Below are 19,985 nucleotides of genomic sequence, written 5' to 3'. Positions count from 1 at the left end.
CCAAGCAAGCAGGAGAAGAGTCTGGAGCCTTATATTTCTTCTCCACTGCAGAAACTGAATTTGGTGTTTTCATCAATTTCATACCCTCGTTCCAGATGAAATCAACTATGGGCACAGCCCGAACTTGCTTCTGCGGCTGAGTTTTAAAATCATATAAAAAGCAATCATCCTCTCTCACTACCACAAAACGCTGTGCCGCCCTTTCCATCAATTGATGGAAACCTGTGATATCAACAGGAGGAGAATTCACTGGTGACCCCGGAGGAGGAGACTGCGAATTTATCTAGTAATCGTCCCAATCAGCCATAGTAGCATCATCACCCAGGAGTTCACAGTCTTCTCTAACCGGAAGGACGTCAGCGTCACCCTCTGTAGGAGATACTAGTAAAGGGACGGATGGTGTTGGTTCCGCCGCCGGCAGAGGAGGAGCTGGAGTGTTCGGAGGCGCTTCTCGTGGAGAGCCCTGGGAAGAAGGTGGGAAACGGCGGTTGTAAACCTCCAGCATAAATTGGAGATTAGAGATGAGGGATAATGGCAACTGTGCCATCGGAATCTGCGCAGGAGGTTCCTCCTCTTCCTCCTGATAATAAAGGTCCTCCTGGTCCTCATCGTCGTAATCTTGACACTTTATGAAAAGTTCCGATGGACTGCGAGCAGCCCGGAATGTGTTATGTATTTCCTCATTCGAGGTAGAATCATCCTCATCGCCAGAGGGAAACAGTTGTGGCGGTGGTTGAGTGGCTGGTGGCACTGTAATGGAATCCAAAACAGTGTGACGACGCTGCAGGAGTGATTCATCGACAAAAGCAAGCGTTGGCGTAGAAACAGGCACCAATGGAAGAGATGCAAAATGTGGCATGGACGAGAGACCTGCCGTCGATGAACTAGCCAACGCCGTCGACAAAGCCACCGTCGACGAAGCCGCCACCGTCGACGAAGCCTTAGTCACGTCGACGAGGAGGATCTCTTCTTCTTGATCGTCGTCGATGAAGATTTAGATGTAGACGGGACAGCCACAGGTTTCTTCGTCATCGACGAAGATATAGGAATCGTCGACGAGACAGATTTTAAGGAGACACAAACCAACGTTGACGATGATAGCGTCGATGAAGCCGCCATCGACGGTATAAGGAACCTGCTAGAAGCCGTCGTCACCGTCGCCGACGAAGTACTAGAAGCAGCAGATTTCGTCGACGGAGTGACCGTCAGCGGTCTGGCACGTTTATGAGAGGAAACATGCGCTGGGAGAGCCACAGACGCCCGAGAGTGAGATCTCGGGGCGTGGGCGTAGCAGCAGAGTGTAGTGGCACTTTAGCAACCTCCAGAAGGTGAAGCTTCCTCTTTTTAAGAAAGGGGGAGGGCAAGTCATGCACACTGCTACGCTTAGAGGAGGCTCCAGTGCGTCCAGAAGCCACACTTTCGGCGTCCGAGAGAGGATTATCTGTGACTTTCAACTTCTGTAGCCACAGAAGGAGGCGGCCCTCTCTATCCTTTAGAGTCTTCTGAGAAAAAGTCCTGCAAATTTTGCAGTTTCCTACCTCATGGTCTGGATAGAGGCAGTATATACACTTCTCGTGAGGGTCCTCTGAAAAGAGCCTCAACTTCCGACAAGAAACGCAAGGACGGAAAAGAGACTTCTTACTTGAAGACATCAGGAAAAGCTGAAGATATCCAAAACCAGAGAAAAACTGAGCAGGGCTCAGGGAGACTCCCTACACACGACATGCGGTAGAAAATCTGAGGGCCTGAGCTTCTGATGAGAGGGTTCTAGAGGGTGTTTGCGCCTGATTGGCTGGAGTTTGGACTATAAAAACGACATGGATATGTCAGTAAAGTGATTTATTTTTCAATGCATTCCTATGTGTCAATGTTATCCTATGGTACTTTTGACTTTGTATGTTATTTTAAGATTTTATATATATATCTCTTATTGGTTTTTTTTTATGTACCGTGGGACTCCCACTTCGACGACGGGGAATATTCAAGCATGTGATTCTATGAAAGACACCCCAATACTGGAGAATTTGTTTTAAGGCCTTTGTCGGTTATCTAATTTTGTAGTTGGGAGCAGCACACATCTGTGTGCCTACAAAAGGAGACAGCTGCATTTTTGTGTTTGTAGTTACTGAACAGAATTGAATCTAAAACTAAAAAGAACAAGCATTGGCATATCCAATAGGTCTCGCCTTTGGGACCTTATAAGTGTTTAGCCATGAAACACTTGATGTTGTTGCACCAAGGATATTGTGCTGGATAACTATACACTTATAAGGTCCCAAAGGCGAGACCTATTGGCTATGCCAATGCTTGTTTTGTTGTTGCTGCCACAAGAGATTTTGCAAGCTCTGTGTAGGCACAAGCTAAAAATAACACTTTGTGTAAAGCAACTTGTGAACAATTTCTTTGCAGTGGCTATTAACTACACTATGTGTGACTTAGAATCACTGTAAAGGATGCGGCGGTGGATGCAAAATACATGTTACATCACAGTCACTGTAAAATGCTACTAATCAGTGCAAGCACCCTACAAAAAGCAATAAGGTAACCATGCCAAAAGATCGTTCCTGAGCATCATCAGCTATCAGAAACAGTGTCATTTTCTGACAAGTAAACATCTAGTAAAGACCCCTTCCTCAACCGACCCCAAAACGTTTATGAGCCTCTGTGAAGCGCACTTAAACATTGGATCGCTAACATATGGTTCTGAGTATTAAGCATGCACTTCGAATCCCGAAGTACCTGGTGTGAGCAGCGGTTCCCGAACCTTGAAACAGGTTTACCAGGAACTCCATAAAAATGGTCAAGAGTTGAAATCACAGAGTATCGTACCCATCCAGCACCAGTAATTACAGACACCCATGCGTGGCTCATGGGGAGGAAGCCATATACTTCAAAGTATATGGGGAAATGTTCCATCAAACCCCTTCATCAAAGTCCTTCATCAAGGTGGAGCTAAGAGAAATTCACAAGTCCGTGCTCACGATCGACTCACAGTTACATCACACAAAAGGATTGTTTGACACAGGAAACACCAGTCATGGCTTCTGAAAATGGAAGGTGTGTATGTATTAAATATCGAGAACTTTAACACCAGGAGACTGGGGACGCAAGACTTAACGATGCACGCACCTCCAACCAATACAGCCAACAAAATGATTATAAGCACGCAGAGAGCGCTGCATTAATAAGGTACTTGATGGGAAGGGTGCGTTCTGGAATAGAAGGGGAGGTTTATACAACCTAATTTATTGTAGCAATTTCGTGTGCCACCCATGTTGTTACCCGTCTGCACAGACCTATATACAGTTACGTCCAAGTACTTGCTCCATCTATGTGACATTTACAGTACAGCATGCCACGTTGCCTTTAAAAGAATTTGCAAAAAAACATATTGTCGCCTTTTTACTAAAAAATAAATATCCGCACCTGAAATCTCTCAAAAGCACATGTTCTGATACTCCCTTTTAAATTGGCTGCTCTAGCCGTACGACGGCAGCACAGACATCCAAAATGTACACAAACGGAGGGGTTGAAGAGAAGTGAATTTTAGCCGAACGCATTTTTTCTATCTGGGAAATTGCATGTGGCGAGATGTGCCAGGCTCAGATTGCAGCTCTCCCAGGCACAGTTGATAAACACCTTTTGTCTTTCACAATACATTTCATGGAAGTAAAAAATTCCAGAAGAGACGTGAAACCAGAACAGGTCTGCGCAAACCACAAGTACAAGCATCAACTGTAACAGACTGCTTTACCGTGTCACTTTCATGCCACTATTCAAGATGACAGAGCTATGGGTTTTAAAGTGCAGTAACATACAGATCCGAGTACCAAAATATAAGTTGATCACAGCTTAAAATGCAGTAGCATGCCTACAACAGTACCAAAATACAACATGGTAGTTCAATACGACCCATTCGGTTTTAAAAAGAAGTCCTATAATAACAAGCATTGGCCGCGCGGCTCACTGAGAACATCAAAGTGGCCGAAAGGGGACAAAGGAGGGGTGAGTGCAAGCCGAGGTGACAAGAAGGGCTGGCGAGAAGGGAGGGTGAATGCCAGCAGCAGAGGAGCCTGATTAAAGCTGACAAAAAGGGAGGGGGAGAAGGGAGGAGGGAGTGCGAGCAGCAGCTATGCACGTGCACGCCATTGTGCACTTAAGCTTCAGGCCTGCAAAATCATGTGGGTAGCACTTTGAAAATCTGTATACTAAATGCTCTCTGAGCAGCGCATGCGCGCTGGCTCAGCGAGACCTAAAAAAGTGTGAAAGTGTTTTTTATTTTAAAGTGAGTGTAGGAAAGCAACACTGGGAGAAGTGGAAGCAGTACACAGGGCGCAGGTGGAAGGAAGTTACACTGAGGGTGGGGGGAAGCCAACAGAGAATCAAGTAGAGCACCGGGGATGAACAATCTGGCAAACAAGAGCAACTTGAGCAACTTGAAATTGTCGGGTGAAATCACTGGTGAGAAAGTAACAGGGGGCAGTACAGAGGGCGTGCGCAACACGGAGGGGCGGGGAGAAGCACACAGGCGACAGAGTAATACAGATTGCGTAGAGAGAGAAGTACACAAGGGAGACAGCTGGAAAGGATCATGTTATTTACCTGTAAGCATCTGTTCTTGGCATGTAGAGCTGTAGATTCACATGCTTTGCATACTCCTACCATCTAGTGTTGGGTCCGGATGTTTGTAGGTTGTTTTTCTTTAAAGAAGTCTTTCTCAGTCACAAGGTAAGGTGACACCTCCTTTCGGTGATAGTGTGCATGGGCATCGACTCCATTGTTAGATTGTTTTCCCGCAAGAGGGTAAGAATGGAGTAAGTGAGTGAAGTATAGAGATGTCCATGCTTATGTGATGTAAATAATAAGAACTGCAAAAACTACAGGTGCCCGAGGAGGTGGGAGGGAGCATGTGAATTTACAGCTTTACATGCCTAGAACAAATGCTTACAGGGTAACATAATCCGTTTGAGACGTGTACAGTAGATGCACATGCTTTGCATAGACCAGTGGTTCCCAAACTTTTTCAACCCACAGCTCCCTTGACCCATTGGCCATTGCCCATGGCTCCCCACTGTTACTTTTTTGGGAGGGTGGAGTGAATGTAAGCCCGGCCTCGGAAGTACTTGCATTTTTCTCCCTGAAAATAATTGGGATGAAGCTGATGAAGGTATTATAATCATATATGCAGGGTGTTTCACATTACTAAGGCGGTGCCGCTAACAAAATATTCCTAGTTACACTTCTTTGCCCAAGCATTTTTGAGAGTACCCTCTCAAACTTGTTATCACACTTACAGTGCTAGATAGCACCCCTATGCATGTAGGCCCCATTGCCAAAGTGTTTCTGCGCTTGAAGAATATTTGCATGCACTTCCATTTCTACCCATGTCATACGTGCCAACACGTCTCAGCAGAGTGACTCACGATAGTTTAAACCACATACAGCTTTATTTTTGCTGTATCCTCCCTAAAATTGCCTCGAAATCAGTGCAAGTAAAACAAATTCCTCAGATTTCTTTTGATTTTTAAAAAATGTCCCTCTTTGTTGCTTCCAAATGATGGCATTATGCCGTATATGGTGTTTTACTTCGCTGTGCTCAAGGAGAGAGAGGGCCTGTACTGAATGAAATGTGTACTGGAAGTACCCAGGATTCAAGTACAAATATCAATACTTAATAAAACTTAGTGTGTTTAATAGACAGGATAACTGTACTTTCCTGATAACTTGCATTGGTGTAAAATGCATTTGGGAAAAAAATAAACTATTAACAAGTCTAACAAAATTAATCAGGCACCTTCCGCTTACTTTGGGAGTGAAGGAACGTGGTTATCCAATGAAATATGGAGGTCATATCCCTCGACATGCCATCAATTAAGCACTACGTTTACAGCTTTAGGCATGTCACTTACAAATCATCGACGACATGGGTTTAAGTCAAATTCGATTAACTGAAGCCAACAGACCCAACATTAAATGCATTAAATTGCTTGGTGCGCGGCTCCACAGGCTAGGTTTGACGGCTCCCCAGGGAGCAATGGCAGTTTGGGAACTACTGGCAGAGAGGAATATAGCCAGGGCCTGCGGGGCGGAAAGACCCCCACTGGTGGTGGATTGGAAACAGGACCTGGATTGGTATTGTGCAGCTGAAAAAGTGGTCTTCCAAAGTCAGGGTGCCCTCGAAAATGGGGGAACATTTGGAGTAAGTGGACAGAGTATAGGCGACACTACGGTTTCCCATTCAAATAGATCTGTGTAGGTGGGTCGCACACTTGGGGACCCTAGATGGTAGATAAAAAGAGGTTAATGCTGCTTATATTCATGCGTATAGGTAGAAACAATTTAGCGTTCATGGTACCATACTATGTGACAGAAAGCAACAGAACAAGTTACTGGTCTCAAAGACATCTACACTCTGTGATTGAGGAGTTTCAGCTTTAGATATCCAGCCCATGTTCTCTTTTCTCCTTCATGCAGATACTGTTGATAAAATGTTTTAGTGAGATAAGGAAATACATAATCCTATGGTTTGCAGAGCGACTTGCAGCAACTAACCTATAGATGAGAAGCTTCTGACGTCTGTGGTAGCGTTCGTAACTTGAGATGGTGTCAGCACCATGGTCCTCTGGCCTTCCCACCATGAAGCTGGTGTCCATGGCCATGCATCTGCTCAGAGCTCACCGTTCAGGCACAAACTGGCACACACTACCCATCTATGCATCCTTACTCCCGACAGTACCAAAACCACCTACAAAATAAAAAGAGATTAGGAGTTAAACATTTCTGAGCAAGGAGTTGTAGAGTACAGGCACATTAGTCTCCAACAACAATTACTGTTTTTTATTTTTGTCACTTCTCTACAATCTGTTCAGCTTTATTTGTATGTGACAACATGAATAGATTAGAATGCGTGCGGTGCATTGGTCAGCTCTCAGTACATGCTTCAATATAAATTCAGATGAGAAAATGTACCTCTAAAGAACCCAATGTAAGACTAAATGAGGAATTTCGTCCCCTCCTCCCCAACCCAACTCTTCCTGACAAAATGCTCAGCACCTCCAGACTGACCGACTGCATCCAGCTTAACACTTGCAATCTACCTAACTCCTTGCAATCTAAACTTAACCTGCAGCAACCATGATCAGATGCAAAACTTCCACTGCACCTTTCATCTAATCACCTACATCCAGCCTGAGCTAGCCCGAAGCACCCTCTGTCTGATCCACAGCACTCCCAAACTCCATGACTGCCACACTGACATGATCTGCAACACAATAGACTGAACACCACCAACACTCACAATACCTGCTGCACACTTAGCCTGATTTACAACATCCCAGGTCAATTTACTGCATGCTCAAACAACCAACAGCAACACAGTATATGTGCTTAAGAAGTTAACTGCAGTACCTTTGACCAGATGTGCTACTGTTCCAGTGGCACACCTGGTTGAGCCAGTGTTCCTCTTGCTGTGTGCCACAACTCAAAGGCATCCTTACAACACCATCTGTATAGTTTGCTTCATTTCATGTTTGAAATCTGATATGGGGCAAACCAAGTAGCAGAGAAGTTTAGAGAGGAAACTTTTACTGCACCAGTAAAATCTCAAACATTGGTGCTGTGGAAAAACACAATACAGTCTGGAGTCTACTAAAGAGCAGGTTACATAAAATATGATATGATGGGGGAAGAGCATAGGAACATGTAACAAGGATAGGACTAGAAAGCGAAGAGTCCATTTTAAAAAATACTTCATATTGCACTTACTTACAAATTGAGCCACAAGCCATTTGACTTTAAATATATAGGCGATGTGCATAAATATACCACAGCCAGAATGGGAGCCTGAAACATTACAACAAAAGTTTAATTGAGAAAGAATTTACTACAAACAGAAGTCAAGACATCAGAGCTCCTATATCCTCATCGTAACAATATTATATATGACCTCATTTGAGAAAAGATGGACTTTATAGTATTCAAATTCTAGAAAAAGACTCAATTATTCTATTGGAAATGTAAACAAAAACCTTCATCATGATGTGACAAGGTTCTAATAACGGCTAATTGAATGCCAAATGTGGCTAAAACAAGACATGATGTCAAGGGAACATGTACTTCCTTAAGACAGCACCATCAACTTCTCCGTAACATAGGTTTCAGGTAATTTTTGCTCATCTGCAACAATGGTTACAAATGTATCTTCTTGATCTACAGTTTACCAAATTCTGCTTAAGAGGTTCCCCAAGAACAGTTGTCAAAAAAGGAGGGAACACATGAATTTATAATGAAGCGATTTTCTCCTAACGTCCTTTAAACCAGTTCTTCCTCAACATTCTCGCACCACAACCCACTTTTTAGAACGGCAAACAATCACGACCCACCTAGATTTAATGGGCGAGGAGGGCACATTTTTTTTTACTATAACTAAGGCATTGTGTGGAATACCACTGTCATATGCAGGCAGCGCATTTGCCATTGAAATGGCTACTAAATTTGCTCGAACATACAGGTTTACTGATAAAACTATATTGCACATAATCATAAGGTTTGGAAAACTAGTTTCAGTGAATACTTATCATTTGTGCATCATCGAGTAAAGTGTCCCGATTCTTTTTTTTTATCCTATTAAAATCTTTGCTTCCATCACACTTCAGAATCAGAAACAAAATTGCTTAACTTTTGCTTTCTGAATTGCTGAAAGTCTACAGTTCATTTACAGGTATATACATCCTACAAACTTTCCTTTCACTCTCTGTCCCCCAGCAAGACCGTCAGATAATTCACTTTACTTTTTTAATCAGAGTGCAAAACAAGCGGAGCTTTTTAAACACCAACTCCCATTGTAAACAAGCAATGGCAAAGCCAATAGATCGTGCATCTGTGAGAGCTATTAGTTCAGTTTATTTTAGTTATATTGTAGAGCACTGTGGTTGTACAGTACGTTAAAAGTTTTATTCTAAATTGTTATTCTTTATTTATTAATGCATAAAGGATGGTATGAGCTTCGAACTAAAATGTGAAATGTAAGGGAAGTAGCAATACGAACAATGGCAGTCCTATAAATGTCTTATGTTATATTGAACACTGCACTTTTTTATGGGGGTTGGCAGTCCTTAATATAGAGAATGGGATGGGTAGTGGTAGGTAATAAGTAAGCTGGATAATGGGTAGTATGACTGCACATACACAATTAGTGGAAAGGACAGTTAATTTTAATTTAGGAATTAAATTAAGGAAATGGTGCAAATGAATAAACGTGCACGTGCAAAAAAGATGAATGAAATTTCCCCTGTAACATTGCAAGTGAGGAGAGGTGGGAAGCACATTTTCTTATTTCAAAGAAAATGAAATGCGACAGAGTATGTATAAGAGGAAAGCAGTTCCCCAAACTTAATAATGTGTGCTTTGAGTTAAGAATGAATGGTATTCTTTTTATAAAAGCACAGCAAAATGTGTCCTTGAAGCTCATTTTTTGGAAATAAACTAAGGTTGTGGGTGAGGAGCAGTCGCAAAAATTGCGTAAAGCTGTCTAACATAACAAATAAAAGGCAGCATTGTCCAAGGTGAAATAAACATTTTTTTAAATGAAATAAATGTAAATGTTGCCCTCTTGGTTGCTTTTTGGGCACCCATAAGCTAAAATAAGTTAAGGGTAATGTTTTCCCGTGTATCTTGCACACATCCTGTGGTTTTTGCAGACAACTATTATTTAAAGATGTCTGACAAAAGATCTGAAAGGCAGCATTGTTTGAAGGGAATAAAACTTAGGCTGCGGCACAGTCACAAATATTGTTTAAAGCTGTCCAACTTAACAAATGAAAGGCAGCATTGTCCAAGGTGGAATAAAGGTAAATTCAAAGCTGAATCTAAATGTGGCACTCTTGGTCGCTTTTTGAACACACATAAGCTAAAATAAGCGATGTTCAACATTAGGCTATGTACCTTGCACACATCCTGTGTTTTTGCAGTCAAAACTAATGTTTAAAACTTACAAACAAAATAATTGAAAGGCAGTATTGTCTGAGGTGGAATAAAGGTAAATAAACACACCCTCACATGCAAGATTTTTTTAGTTTGAGATAAGAAAATGTGCTTCCCATACTGCTTTCACTTGCAATGTTAGGTGGTGGGGGGCTAGATTCGTTTTTTTTTAGTGTCCACATTAACTAATTTGCACCACAAACACAAGATGTTGTGGCACAGGTGGGACTTGAATGGGGTTCCCCAGCTTCGAAGGCCACAGCTCTGCATATAACAAAACACATAGCAATCCAGGTCTCGTTATCTGCAAATCAGTGTCATTTGAAGCTGGGGAACCCCTAAAAGTCCTACGCGAGACCTAAAGATAAGCTGCAATTTGTCAGAAGATAAAGCCTGATATTTGGCCTCTGTCTTTGAAGCACAGCAAATGTGACAAGATAAATACAGAATTTACAGAATTTTAAAGGCATCTTTATTTGTTGCTTAGACTTTAAAAGCCCACCAAAAATCGGTTCGCGACCCATCCAGTGGGTTGCAACCCACAGTTTGGGAGACAGTGCTCTAACCACATTATTGAACAATCTACTTTGCCACCATTATTGGGCAGATGTAAAATAGTTTAAGAAATTGAACTGGCCCATCCATGTTACTGGAAACAAACTTGTGTAAAATGAAACATTTGATTTTAAGTACAGACAAAATCATAAGAAACCAGCTATCAAAAGCATTCATTAAAACTAAAATCTTGACGCAAAACAATTCCCAGACAGACTCCTGGGTCTCACCTTACAGTGGTCAATGCACTACATGTCGCTCCTCCGTTAGTTTCAAGAAATACCAATACAAGGACCTCACTTTAAACTATAAAAGGCACATTCATTGTGGAACAACTTATGTAAATTATTAGATGCATTGCTTCCACGGTTGGATGGTTAGAATATTTGTGTAGCGTACCCCACATCCTAGGACATCTAAAGTTGCTGGTCTAAAATGGAAGGACCAAGATGTTTAGAATAAACAGGTTTTTAGTTCTTGTTTTGAATATTAAAATAGTTTCTTTAGCCCACAAACGATGTGAAAGAGAGGTGAGTGCCAAGGGACCCCAGACATTTCCCCCTATCATTGGCAACGTATGGAGTAAAGTGGCAACCAAGTTCTTGGAAGCTGAATGTAGGCTTCGTGCGCTACGGAGCTCGAAACTAAGTCTTGAAAGTGGTCCAGCACTGTCCAGTAGAGACTTTAATGTATGATCTACAGACATTTGTACTGAATTCAGGATGCCACAGGAGAAAGGGTTAACATGGGAAGGTGTCTATAAGAAAAACAGGGAATAACAACACTAAATGAAGCATCCATCAATCTGAAGTTAAACAGTCATTGAGAAGCACCAACATTAAAACACAAGTAACAAAACTAGTGTTCCCATGCTGGACAGTGTAGTCAAATAAATAGCCATTGAGGAGAAGAAAACGAAAGCGGAAGGTGCCACGTTTGGCTGGCTCCTCTAATCCTGTAGATTTGTATGGGTATCTTTTTTGCTGTTGAAGGACTTACTGTAGTTGAAGATAGCTGAATAGTTGGCTACAGCCTCTAATGTTAGACAAATGATAATGACATTATTTAGCCGAAAACAATAATCTCAAAGCACTTTAGACACCTTGATTGTTTTGTACATGCTTAGGAAGTATCAGCCTTATCCCCAAACAGGCACTACCATCAAAGGGCATATCTGAATGTTGAGTTTGATCATCAACCAAAAGTTATGCGAGTCTCATCCAGGAGCACCTTCAAAGAACTACAGCTAGTCCATGGAGCGAGGTAATGCACCCACAGTAACAGATTCTACTCACACAGAATACTTTGCAGCATCCATGTCATTGTTGCAGAACTCAGGAAATTATTTGCTAAAATCCAAAGGAAGGTTGGACAGCCATCTTGGCGGATGCAGTCTGGCGAAGCTACGACCGCCCAAGCCAATAATCTGCTAAAATCCTTCAAGTAGCCTCTCCCTAGTGGTCCACACTCATTGCGCCAGCACCCGGAGCGGAGCTCCCGATTAAGGAGTGGCAGCGGACTGGAAGACGTGTGTTGCCATAGCAAACGAAGGGGATGTTGTGGGCCAGTGCCCGGGCTGACACCGGAGGAAGTCTCCCCCTGCCGCAGGCTCCTGGCGTGGCCCCCAGGGAAGATCGAGAGCTACCCTGCAGATCCTGCTACAGAGGTGAGTTGGCGCCACTGTGTGTTGGCGCCGGGGTGGCTGAGGCCTGTGCTGGGGCTGAGTCATGGGCACCTGAGGTCCCGCGGGAATCGCAGGTGCCGTCGCAGCACCCCATTGGATCTTTCAGCCCATCTTGGAGGGCCTGGACAGCGGGGCAGCCATCAATGCACTTGGGGCAGCCCTGGTATTGATCAGCGAGGGCCCGCCTGCAGCCAGGGCCAGAAAACGAGTTTGGGCTGGATCGGGCCGGGTCCTGTCCAGCCTTCCTTGGAGTGGGTGGTGGCGCCGAGGCTGCCCGCCCCGCCCTAACCGTGCAGCAAGCAAGGCCTGAGGGCCAGTGAGAAGGGCCTACCCGAGGCTGTGGACACGTCGGCTGGAGGGCAGTGATACCGCCTGGGAAATCAGGGCTGGTGCGGAGGACTCAGTGAACTGTGACCCGTCGTCCCCCTCCGCGGAGTTGGGTCCTTAGGGTTTCCCTCCTGCTGCTTAAGGTGACCGGCTTAGGGGACGACAGAAAATACGACAAGTTGGGGCGACTGGAGTGGCTCATGCATACCTGGAAGCAGTAAGCCATGTCCAAACCACGCTGCTACATCCTGGAAGAGCGGCGGCCCCGAGGCCCATGAGACTGGACTGGCTCAAGATGACCTGCAGGCTGGAGGTCCGGCGAGTCTGGTCTCGTTTAGGGGGTCTACTTAGCTGGCCACCTTGGGCTACAGAAGCGGCCAGGCTAGGCTTGGTGCGTCTTCTGGCTAGAGTTGGACGGATTCCGTGAGGTCCGGCATGCAGTGCTGTTACCGGGTGTGCCTGTTGGGGCATTTAGGAGGCGGGCGCCGGACTGCGACACCAGCTATAATTGTCAAGTACAGAAATACGCACAGACATTAGGCTGAGGCCACCTGAGGGAGGGGATCTCTCTGTAAGAAACTGCAATCTTTTTTCATGGCTGTCCCCACTTTTTGATTTACTGCTGATGTACTTTGACTAAGTGTGCCCTGGGCTCCTGTCAAACAGGTACCCAGAGCCTATGCTCTTTCTCTAAAACTGCATTGAAAACAAAACCCAATTGGCACTCTCTGGCCACAGGTCAGCCCCAGGTAAATGGAACCACAGGTACCCAGGGCACTGTGACCACGGAGGGCCTCTAAGGGCTGCAGCACTTATTGTGCCATGCTTAGAGGCCCTGTACCTCTACACTCACACACTGCCTTTGCAGGCTGCATGTTTTGGTGCAGAAGAAAGTGAAGGCACACATCCCTGCCTGCCATGCCTACAACCCACTGCCCTGGCATTGATCAGCCACCCCTCTAGATGGGTGCACTATACCAGTGGTGAGCCCTGCACTCCTACAGTATCTAAGCCAATTCTTAGACATTTTAAGTGCAGTAATGCCACTAAGAGTATATGGTGCTGGGAGTCTGTCATTACGAACTCCACAGTACCATAAAGGCTTTACTGAAAACTGGGACGTTTGGTATCAAACTTCTCAGCACATTAAACCCACTCTGATGCTAGTGTGGGATTTAATAAAAAATGCACACAGAGGGCATCTTAGAGATGCCCCCTGAAAAAATACCTAACACTAGTGTCTAGGCTGAGTGGCTGCTCACCAGCTGCCACCACCAGACATGGTTCTGGACCCCTGGGTCGAGAGCCTGCTGCTCTCGGGGTCAGAAACAATGCACATCCTGGGACAAGGTGCCAAGCATCCTCCCCAGGATGGGCAGGGTACACGAAGGGAAATCTTCAAAGGCTTGCTGCCTTTCTGAGCTTCCCCAGGCCTTTTGTCGCTCCCAGCAACTTGTCCCCACCGGTTCCGACCCCTGCTTAGGCGGTAGAACCTGCAAGAACACCAAGTGAGGAAGGGAGCTGTGCCCACCTTTGCTAACCCCACCCCTCAAGTGGGGAAGGCAAGGTGAAGCATGTGGGAAAGTGCCCTCTTTCTGCATGGTTGCCCCCACTTTTTGCTGAACTGATAATGTGCTTTGACTGGGTGTGCCTGGGCTCCTGCCAATCAGGTACCCAGGGCCTATGTTCTTTCCCTAAAACTGCATTGGAGACCAAACCCAATTGGCACTCTCTGGCCACAGGCCAGTGCCTGGTAAATGGTACCACAGGTACCCAGGGCCCTGTGACCAAGGAAGGCCTCTAAGGGCTGCAGCACTTATTGTGCCACCCTTAGAGGCCCTGTACCTTTACACTCACACACTGTCTTTGCACTCTGCGTGTTTGGTGCAGAGCAAAGTGAAGAGTCGACATGGCAAACATCCCTGTGTGCCATGCCTACAACCCACTGCCCTGGGCATCTTAAAGATGCCCCCTGAAATACATACCACTAGTGTCCAGGCTGAGTGACTGCTTTCAGCTGCCACCACCAGACATGTTTCTGGACCCCTGGGTCGTGAGCCTGCTGCTCTCGGGGGCCTGAAACAACGCACATCCTGGGACGAGGTGCCAAGCCTCCTCCCCCTGGATGGGCAGGGTCCACGAAGGGGAAGATTCAAAGGCTTGTGAGCTTCCCCAGGTCTCTGCCTTCAGCAACTGGTCCCCACCGGTTCTGACCCCCACTTTGGGCGGGAGAACCGGCGGGAAAACCAAGTGAGGAAGGGAGGTGTGTCCACCTCTGTCAACCCCACCCCTCAGGTGTGGCATGCGAGGGGATGCACAACTCTTAGTCTCCGTCATCTTGCAGATGGGGGGGACCCAGACAACCAGAGTGAGGCATATGCCCCCCTCCCACTGGAGGGTGGCATAATAGGGGGTGGACCCACCCCAGGGAAGGGACTCATTGGTCCCAACCTTTTTACCTACCTGTAACACCCCTAAATGTAGTATTTAGGGGCACCCCTGAACCTTGCTTCCTCAGACAAGAAACTACAAGAAGAAAAGTAGAAGGACCGAACAGCCGTGTCGAAGCTAAGAAGAGGAGAAAGCACACTGACTTGGCCCCAGCCCTACCGGCCGTTCTCTATCTCGAACCTGCAGAAGCGAAATTCCTGTGTGTCTTACAGTCACTAGCCTCAAGAACCCCGAGGACCTGCCCTGCTTTCAAAAGAAAAGACTGTCTCCTGTGAACACCGGATTTGTTCACCAACAGACTCCAGCTCCGGCAAAGTACGAGAGTATGCACCACTCTGCACCCGAACGCCCACAGCCCGAGGTCGGGTGGCCCAACACCACAAGGAAGTCTCCCCAGCAATCCTGACCAGAGATCTGGTGGCCCCAACCGTGACCAGGAGCTGGTAAGAAGATCTGACCCTAAAAGACACCCCTGCACCTGATGCCCCGACGGTGTCTGACCAACCCCTAGCACCAAACATACCTCTGCAAGTGGTGGTCGCGCCCAGCAGACCTTCGTCCCGAGCCTGCAGTGTGTTTGCAAACCAGAGACTCCCCATTGAAAGCTACAGGGCTCCCGACGCCAAAACAGCACTCTGCACTCGGCCGTCCCAGTGCCTCTCAGGGTGCACCTTTTGTGCTGGATTGAATCCCCATTTGCCCCGGGCTTAAATCCAGGAGCTTTGCTCCCACAACCTTGTGGCCTGCTCGTAAGCAGCAACCAACCAGAGGCCCCCTATCCCCCATTGGATAACATTGGGCCTCAGCACTCTGCAGCCAGCCGCCCTAGTGCCGCTGAAGGTGTAACAAGAGTGCATCCTTGACCCTGGGGGACACCTGAGTCTACCCCCAGTATTCCAACTCCCACAACCGAATACTTACCTTTGAACCGATAACCCTATTTTCCTCAATAGGATAACATTGACTGTTTTTCAGTGAAAAGCTTCCAAGTGTGGAGTTGGAAAATCTATAAACGTTTCTAAAACTGTAACAAAATAACCAAAACGCTTTTACTTACCTGTTTACAGGAAATGTCCCAATGCAGTATCCAGGTATACTGCACTGTGTAAGAAAAGTAATCTGTAAAGTAATCTACTTGACATTCTAATGAAAAGCCAATACAAAGTATATGTACAATATTTCAAGGCATTGCATTATTAGTAGTTCTACTGTAATCAAACCAAAAGTATACATACAACTGCAATACAAACTGTTTACAAACTATATTCCTACTGCAAAGTATTTATCACTTACCTGTGCCAGGCTTGCTTGGTTCTAGGAAATAAAATAACAAAGAATATTTTTATACAAAACCAATTGGTCTGAAGTTCCGTCTTTGAGTGTGTGATATCATTTGCTGATTGAGTGAGTACAACAAATGCTTAACACTACCCTCTGATAAAGCCTTACTGCTCGCCCACACTACCACAAAGAAAGAGTAAGTTGCTATCTACTTTTACCTCTGCCTATCATTGGGGCTCCACTGGACTCTGTGTACACTATACCTCATTTTGGTATAGTCAGCTTTCTACACTCTCTACCATACCCCCTCCCCCCTTCCTTATTCAGCATGGCCAAAGATAAACGGCCAGGCTCCGGCCCCAAGCAAGCACCCTAGACTAGTTCGCTATGGTCCCTAGCGGCGCGACCGTCGGGGGGGGGGGGGGGGGGGGGGGGGTTTCAGGGGGATCTTAGGAACCTGGTACCAAACAACGCAGCTTTGCTGGCCGCGATCACTCTGTGATACACTTGACGCAAAGATGGACACTGTGGGGTCACTAGTCTCTTTCCTGCACCAAGACCTTTGAAAGGCTGTGGATCGCATCACAGAGGTGGAGACCCGCATCTCGACTGTGAAGGACACAGCGGTATCTCTGCAAAAAAAAGGTGAACAAGGGGCTCCCTTTGACAGCTTGCAATCCACGACTTAGGGCTCTCCACCTATTCCTACTCCAACTGCCTCCCAGCATCGGGGGTATAATTACTGCGTTGATCATGGGGCGTTGATTTCGCACCCCTCACCTCACGCCCATTTCTCTTCGCCTTTTTTATTTTGCACCATGACATCTTAGGTAGATTTATCTTATTTTTTTTTTTAGGTTTGTTAAGTTTCCTTTTCATGTTACTCTCTTGGGAGGGTAGCGGGTCACTAGTTTACCTTCAAGGAATGCGACATGTCCTAATGAAACGGTGTCATACATTATAAAGCACAGCCACCTGGACATGAGGTTAAATTGTAGTTTTTATGAACAAATTGTATATCTGGGTGGATGATGTCACTTAGAAATGTCGCACATGTAATACTTTTGTTGCACTCTGAGAACATTACAATAAAATCATTTTGAAATAAAAAAGGTGAACAAGCTCACCGTCTTCAAGCAAGAGTTTGCGTCCTGTGTCGAGGATGCCGAAGGCCACTCTCGATGCAATAATCTGCGCTTTATTGCTTCCTGGAAGGGTGCGAGGGCCCCTTGATGGATCGTTTCCTCACGCAATGGTTGAGAGCCCTCCTGCCAGAGGACTCCCTATCCTCCTATTTCGTAGTGGAGAGAGACCATAGGGCATTGACCAAGAAGCCTCCATTGGGGAACGCCAGAGGCTGGTGATCACCAAGCTGTTGAACTAAGCAGACCGTAATACCATCCTTCAGTATGCAAGAAACCACAGGGATAGACTGCTTTTGAAGTCAGAGCCCATAATGATCTTCCCAGACTACCCCCGACTGGTGCAGCCACAGTCATTCACAGCAGCAAAATGCAGACTTGGAGAACTTAAATGTACAGTATATGTTGCTATATTTCACCCAAATGAGAGTCACATATAACTCTAAATAACATTTCTTCGACACGCCGGAAGCGGTCTTCACCTGGGCTGCCGAGGCAGTACACCTAAAACCACATACTCCGCCACTGCTGCAATCAGACTCCTCACAGGGATCGCAGAGAAATCGGCAAAAGACGGGCAATTTCAAGAGGAGGCACAGGTCCAGGTCCAATTGGCACTCCCAGACTCAGGGTGACAAGTCGTGAATATATACCGACTGTATCCTTCTCTCCAGCCCTTGGCCTGTGTGTGAAATCATCTCAAAGATGAGGGACTGTTTGGGGAGCTAGCATGGCTTGGGGGCCAATTCCAGGAACAACTACGCCCCTGAACAATTATCTTTACGCTTTGTGGTAAGTGGGAAGTTTAGGTACAATTGGCGGAGGCTCCCTGAGACCCCCTGTTGAGTACCGGGGCTTCCCTCCTCTGCGAAAAATACTCCTTGTTGGTGAAGGTATTGGGGTGGGTTAGAATTTTTGCAGTTCCGACACAGGGACCTTGCCAGAGTTTTGCGAACGCACCCGAGTTGGCAACCTCCTTAGACAAATGTCCTCACACGCACATATTCCCCAGGTTGGAGATTTTATCTTTGTATCCTGGAACGTTAGAGGGATGCTTAATAAAATTATAGGGGGCGCTGTTCTTCAGCAAACCAACCGCTGGGAGGCTGACATTCTTCTCTTGCAGGAGACCCATCTTCTAGGCAAAAACACCCAACGTCTTACTCGATTCGGGTCCAATACAGTGTACCATTCAGGGTTCGCACGAGGCTCCCAGGGCAAGGCTATTCTAGTGCACCGCTGGGTTCCTTTTACTTTGTCCAAACTCTGGGGGTCGATACACTATTGTGACAGGTATACTACATGGCAAATGTGTAACGATAGGAAGCATCTATGCTCCCCCACTTCGGGTCATGTATTCCTTGACAGAATCGCACGACTTTAGGGAGAACTCCCGGACGGTCTGACATTACTGGGAGGGACTGGAATTACGTCATCTTACCCTTGTATCGTTGGCGAGAGCAGGAGCGCGGGCCCCAGACGGGGAGATCCAAACTGCATCATCAGGCCACCACACTGGGGCTTATCATCCCTCTGAGATGGGTTTAACGTTCCGATCAGCCGTGCATGGCTCTCTAACAAGATTAGATTTATTTTTACCACATAGCTACATACAGAGTGTTTCTCATGTCTCTATCCTGCCGAGTGGACTGTCGGACCACTCTCCAGTCCTACTCAAGCTGCGCATAGGACCACAAAAGCCTACCTTCAAGTGGTGTATGTCACCTTGGCATCTCCGCGACTCAAATTACCAGAATGTCCTTCGTTAGGCCATTTCCGACTATCTTTCATACAACGTCGTCGTGGCCCCGTCCGGTATCATCCTCTGGGAAGCTCTCAAACCCACAATCCACGGCGTAGAAATTAGCTTTTACGCAAGAGTGGAATTAGAAAACCGTCAGAGGTCCAATGAAGCCGAAACAGCCATGTCTGCCGGTCCAATACATCAACGTAATCTCTTCCAAATACAACAACAATACACCAACATCTCACGACGAGACGCGTGAGATCTGGCTAGTGTCACAACACAAGATATATCAATGGGACGATAAATCAAGTAAAATGCTCCATCGGCTGTGTCAGGCTGCGATGTCCCCCACACCTATTTCGGCGCTTCGTAATGCTGACGGAGTCCTTTGTACTTCCCCTTATGCTGTGGTCCAAGTGTTCACGTCCTACTATGCCTCCCTATACAAGCAGAAAGAACTCATATTAAGTGCTTTGATAGAGGAATTCCTAACAGACATACCTCCTCAAAAGCTCTCGGACCAGGTACAGGTCTAACTAGACGCTCCCATAACCGTAGAAGAACTCAGAGCCGCATTAGTTAATATACACCTAGGCCGGGCGCCCGGACCCAATGGCTTCCTCAGTGACTTCTTATGCCCGTATAGGGCACAGCTCGGCTCATACTTGTTGGAAGCACTTCACGAGGCTTTTGAGCAGCACATCTTACCCACTGGTTGGCGCCACACCAAAATTGTGGTGTTCCTTAAACCTGGTCGCCCTCCAGGAGACCCCTCTTCCTACCGCCCTATTTCCATTCTCAACTTTGAACCCAAACT

At 46.1% G+C, this 19,985-nt stretch overlaps 1 protein-coding gene across 5 annotated transcripts in view; it reads right to left on the bottom strand.

Moving 5' to 3' along the window:
* Window positions 1-19,985, bottom strand: part of PRR14 (proline rich 14) — a 593,350-nt gene that overhangs the window by 516,503 nt on the left and 56,862 nt on the right. For 3 of the 5 annotated variants that reach the window (XM_085618443.1, XM_085618442.1, XM_085618445.1), the window contains exons 2-3: window positions 7,408-7,536; window positions 6,553-6,745 (exon numbers count right to left, since the gene is read on the bottom strand). In XM_085618443.1, coding sequence (XP_085474569.1) covers window positions 6,553-6,659 — 107 coding nt within the window. In that variant the 5' untranslated portion in view covers window positions 6,660-6,745; window positions 7,408-7,536. The remainder of the gene's footprint in view (window positions 1-6,552; window positions 6,746-7,407; window positions 7,537-19,985) is intronic. The other 2 variants (XM_085618444.1, XM_085618446.1) reach the window with 1 other exon arrangement.

Source organism: Triturus cristatus, chromosome 7 (assembly GCF_964204655.1).
Source record: "Triturus cristatus chromosome 7, aTriCri1.1, whole genome shotgun sequence".
NCBI classification, from domain to species: Eukaryota; Metazoa; Chordata; class Amphibia; order Caudata; family Salamandridae; genus Triturus; species Triturus cristatus.
This window is presented reverse-complemented; position numbering and strand designations above follow the sequence as displayed.